Here is a 5,270-nt window from a genome sequence, read left to right as displayed (position 1 = left end):
CAACTACTGAAGCCCGTGCGCCTAGAGCCCGTGCTCGGCAACAAGAGAAGCCACCGCAGTGAGAAGCCCCGTGAACCGCAATGAAGAGTAGCCACCGCTCACCACAACTAGAGAAAGCCCGTCTGCAGCAACGAAGACCCAATGCAGCCAAAAATTTTCAAATAAAATAAATAAATAATATATATATATTTTTTAATCACGAGTTTAAAAAAAATAAGTTTGGCAGCAAGGGAGCTGCTCTGCTACGTACAAAACCCCGGCCCAGAAGCGGGTCGTCTACGAATGATCTAGCACAGGTTCCCCACAAACGTGTGGTACGTGATGGGCAAGGGGGTGGCTGCCTTTCCAGCCGTGCCCTGTGTCCCTGTATGAAGGGCTCTCCACACCGGACCCCGGTCCTGTGAAGTCTACTAACTTTGTGATTGCCAAACATGTCAGTGCAATCTTGGTGCTTCAACAGGACAGTAGTCACCCACTCTGGACTCCATTGGCTGCTCAATGAACAGTCATTTCTCCTCTCCCTTCTTCCTTAGTTATGGACCCTAATATTGTTCAGAAGACAACAGGAGCAGTGAAGTGGGCCCTGCCCCAATCCCCAAGGGACGTTTAAAGTTTAGTATAAGAGCCAATGAGACAACCTCATTCCCTTTTGCCAGGTACTTGCTTCCTCAGCATCCCTTGCAGCTTTGAGTATAAAATGCAAGAATAAAGACATAAATTGAGGTAAGAACTGGTAAGCAAGAAGAAACCAGGACTTGATGATTTGGGAAATTCTCAGCCTATCTAGATTGCAAAAGATGCTAAAATTAGGAGACTCACTGTTAGGAAAACATGCTTTAGAGAGAAAGCCTAGGGTGTGGTTGGACAAACTTTTGCTACTGCCTGGAAAGGATCAGAGGGCCAGAGTATCCTGTTAAGAGTGCTCTTTAAGAGATTTGGCACATGACTCATGGATCCCTCCAGATATTTCAGCAGAAGCCAGGAACAGAGATGGGATTATCTAGGAAAGAGGACTCTCTTGTCCAGTGAAGTGTCCTGTGACATACACAGGAGACCCACAAAGTTCTTGAGGATGTTATATCAGCAAAAACTCTGCCGGCAAAGACTAAAAGGAACAAGAGAGGGGGAAATTAAAGAAAGCTCTAAAAGTTCTCTCAAAATATTAGGAAATATGCTAATATGCTTCTATGTTACTCAGCTACAAACATGTGCTACCCTTCAAGAAAAAGGAGTGGTGACTGTGAGGACGGAGGTGCAGGTCCAGAGGGTAGAGCTGAGAGCCATGGAGGATTATTTCCAGGCCTTGAAACCTAATGGAGTTTGCTAGGCTGGATTTCAAAATTGCTTGGAACCAGTGACTCCTTTTCTCTTTCCATTTTCTTCCTTTTTTTTTTTTAAATTGAAGTATAGTTGATTTACAGTGTTGTGTTATCCATTTTCTTCCTTTTATTTATTTATTTATTTATATTTTTTGGCCACGCCACACAACTTGTGGGATCTTAGTTCCCCAACCAGGGATCAAAACCAGGCCCATGGTAGTGAAAGTGCTGAGTCTTAACCACTGGACCGCCAGGGAATTCCCAGTTTCTTCCTTTTTAAATTGAAATGTCTGTAACTGTTATACTGTACCTAACCCAGCATCTTACTTTAGAAAGCGAGTAGATAATTTATTTCTTGAGTTTTTGTGTGTGAACTCATTTAATCCTCAGCACAATCACAGGTTCATGGATGGAGAGGAATTTTGCCCCGGGATGGATCATACCCAGAATCTCAGTCATACCCTTTTAGATGATGAGATATGGGACTTTTGAGCTGATGAGATTTAGATGAAATTTTGAACTTGAGTTGATGCTGTAATGTGTTGAGACTTTGGGGGACCTTGGGATCAAGTGAATGTATGTTGCATGTGGGATGGACATAAATCTTTGTGAGCCAGACAGAATGTAGTAAGCTGAATAATAATCCTTGGAACTTGTAACTATGTTACTTTAACATGATAAATAGGGACTTTGCAGATGTGATTAAGTTAAGGATATTGAGACGAGATTATCTTGGCTTATGCAGGTGGATCCAATGTAATCACAAGGGTCCTTATAGGGAGGCAGAAAGGTCAGTCAGAAGATGTGACAATGCAAATGAACCTATCTATGAAACAGAAATAGAATCAGGGACATAGAGAACAGACTGGTGGTTGCCAAGGGTGCAGGGGGTGGGAGAGGGTTGGACTGGGAGTTTGGGATTGGCAGATGCAAACTGGCATACACGGAATGGATAAACAACAAGGCCCTACTGTATAGCACAGGGAACTATATTCAATATCCTGTGATAAACCATAATGGAAAAGAGAAAGAATGTATATATATGTATAACTGAGTCACTTTGCTGTACAGTAGTAATTAACACAACATTGTAATTCAACTACACATCGATAAAAAATAAATTAAAAAAATAAAAGATGTGACAGTGGAAGCAGAGGGTCAAAGAGAGATTTGACAATTTTACATTGCTGGCCTTGAAAATGGAGGAAGGGTCGTAAGCCAAGGAATGCACATGGCCTCTAGAAACTGGAACAGACAAGGAAACAGATTTTTCTCTAGTCTCTGGAAGAGGCATGGCCCTGCTGAGGTTTGATTTTGTCTCAGTAAAACCCACTTCAGGGACTTCCCCGGTGGCGCAGTGGTTAAGAATCCGCCTGCCAGTGCAGGGGACATGGGTTTGAGCCCTGGTCCAGGAAGATCCCACATGCCGCGGAGCAACTAAGCCCGTGCGCCACAACTACTGAGTCTGCGCTCTAGAGCCCTCGAGCCACAACTACTGAGCCCATGTGCTGCAGCTACTGAAGCCTGCGCGCCTAGAGCCCATGCTTCGCAACAAGAGAAGCCCCCACAATGAGAAGCCCACACGCCGCAACTAGAGAAGGCCTGCACGCAACAACGAAGACCCAATGCAGCCAAAAATAATTTAAAAAAATTAAAAAACCCACTTCAGACTTCTGACTTCAAGAATTATAAAATAGTGTTTATGTTATTTTAAGCCATGAAGTTTGTGGTACTTTGTTACAGCAATAGGAAATCAATACAAGGTCACACTGAGCTTTGGGGTAAACAGCTTCTGAGATTAAAAACACAGTAGACAAGAGGAAAGTATGTAGCCAGTCTGTAGCAGAACAGAAAGAGGCAGATATGTGGAGTAGCTCAGTCATGTATGGACAGAGTCTGGGAGAAAAGCTGTACAAACTCTTGCCCTTCCTGAGCTAGGACAGGCCATTCCCTCTGGTCAGGCCAGGCTCCTGAGTGGGAAGCCCAGCAAGGCTGACTGCAATTCAGTTAAGGAGGAACTTTTAACAGGATTGTCTGGAAAGAGTCCCCATTTAGACTGGGGTGTGCCCCCTCAATGGAGGCGGTAGAGATGGAGGGAGGCATCGCAGCAACTTCCTGCCTCCCTCTATTCCAATTCTCCGTGTGCTAAATGTATTAGTTATTTTAATCCTGTCTGCTGTTGGATGGGTGAGGCCCTCCTTCATTTCAGAGACTAGATTTTAGGCATTCTCTGGATTAGCACTTTTTTTTTTTTTACTCCTACAATTTTGTTTCTGTTTGACCCCTCTGGGTTTCTTTAATTTTTTCTTTTTAAAAATTGAAGTATAGTTGATCTGCAGTATTGTGTTAGTTTCAGGTGTACAGCAAAGTGATTCAGTTATATATATATATATGTATATACATATTTTTTTTCCCCAGAGTCTTTTCCATTATAGGATATTACAAGCTACCGCATATAGTTCCCTGTGCTGTACAATAAGTCCTTGTTGCTTATCTACAGATCAGCACTTCTGACTCTAAATGTACACAAGAATAACCCGGTGAGTTTGTCAAGCTGCAGATTCTGAATCAGTAGCTCGGGGTAGGGGCCCAGTCTGCCTGTCTGCAGCAACTTTGTGTCACAAGGTTCTAAAGATCAGTGACTCTCAAACCTGAGCACACGTCAGCATCACCTGAAGGACTTGTTAACACAGACTGCTGGGCCCACCCAGAATGCGAAGGTCTCGGTGGGGACTGAACATTTTCCTTTTAACAAGTTTGAAGAAGATGATAATAATCAGGAACCACACTTTGAGAGCCACCACTCTAGAAGATTCTATGTGTGACCCACAGCTTTCACCCTTTTGGGAATTTGGTGTAGTGTCCCCACTGCTGGAGTTTTGGTTCTTTCGTTTACAAAGTCTTCTCATTGCTCCCAGAGTCGCTCAGGAGGAGTTACTCATTCTTCTTTGTGTTTAGCTCACTTACCTTTGTTGTTAAGAAACGTCTGAAATTTGTGTTTTATTAGCAGGATTTTGGTGAGATTTGTATAGACGAGGCCTCTGCATCTCTGCTGGCTCTGGGGACCACCGTTATGGAATCCTTACCATGTCCTAGGCCTGGCCTCGGGCTCTTTGCAGACTCAGCGAGACCATCCCTCCCTTGACTGCAGCACGGGCAGGCCCCTCTGGCACCACGTGTCCGTGGCCCTCACCTCACGGTTAGTGTCTGGGAATTTGTACGTTACTCTTCAGGGTGGAGGAAGCGTCTTCTTTACCTGTGTATGCAGCTCACCTAGTGCCTGGCATCACATGCTAGCCGGATGACCGACTTTACCACCAGATACACCATTCCCCTCAGAGGGTACAGGACCCTGATGGTCTGGGGAAGGGTGGGTTAAGCAAGGGGACAACGTGAGCAGGGCAGCCTAGGAAGGACACTGGAAGGAAGGGGGATGGACGGGGCTGTCTGGGTTAACCCAGCCCGTCAGCTCCCAGCAGGGCTCCAAGGAAGCCAGTCCCGCCAAGACACCCAAGGCAGGAAGTCACTGTGAGGCCCACGGTGAAGGGGGTGGGGCCTGTGCAGGGTGGAGGCTCTGATGCGCATCCCCTCCACCCTTCCCCATCCCTGACTCTAGCCATGCTTGTCCAGTTCCTCCACTTCCTCTATGGCCCTTAACTGCATCCCCACCGACCGAGGCAGACAGGCTGGGCAGGAAACACACACAGCCTCCTCTTGGGCCCACTTTATTTGGGAGAGGCATGGGGAGGGCTCTAGGCCTGCTGCGCCCCTAGGAGAGCTCGCACCTGCCCAATCTGCCAGTCGACACTGGAGCGCGCAGTGCCCCCCAGGGCTGCGTACTGCTCCACGCTGTGTCCGTAGTCCCACACGTGGCTCACGTCTCCCGAGAACAGGGGGCTGGGGGGAAAGGAGGAGGTGGGCCTGGGCTGGCCTCGAGGAAGGCAGCAGAGG

General features: G+C 46.5%; 1 protein-coding gene across 1 annotated transcript in view; it reads right to left on the bottom strand.

Annotated features, from left to right (window-relative positions):
* Nucleotides 1-5,071: 5,071 nt before the first annotated feature.
* ASL (argininosuccinate lyase) overlaps nucleotides 5,072-5,270 on the bottom strand; it is a 10,949-nt gene continuing 10,750 nt past the window's right edge. Inside the window, exon 17 of the mRNA XM_024744226.1 lies at nucleotides 5,072-5,216. Coding sequence (XP_024599994.1) covers nucleotides 5,072-5,216 — 145 coding nt within the window. The remainder of the gene's footprint in view (nucleotides 5,217-5,270) is intronic.

The sequence above is a fragment of the Neophocaena asiaeorientalis genome, unplaced genomic scaffold, assembly GCF_003031525.2.
Source record: "Neophocaena asiaeorientalis asiaeorientalis breed wild unplaced genomic scaffold, Neophocaena_asiaeorientalis_V1.1 scaffold91, whole genome shotgun sequence".
Lineage (NCBI taxonomy): Eukaryota > Metazoa > Chordata > Mammalia > Artiodactyla > Phocoenidae > Neophocaena > Neophocaena asiaeorientalis.
This window is presented reverse-complemented; position numbering and strand designations above follow the sequence as displayed.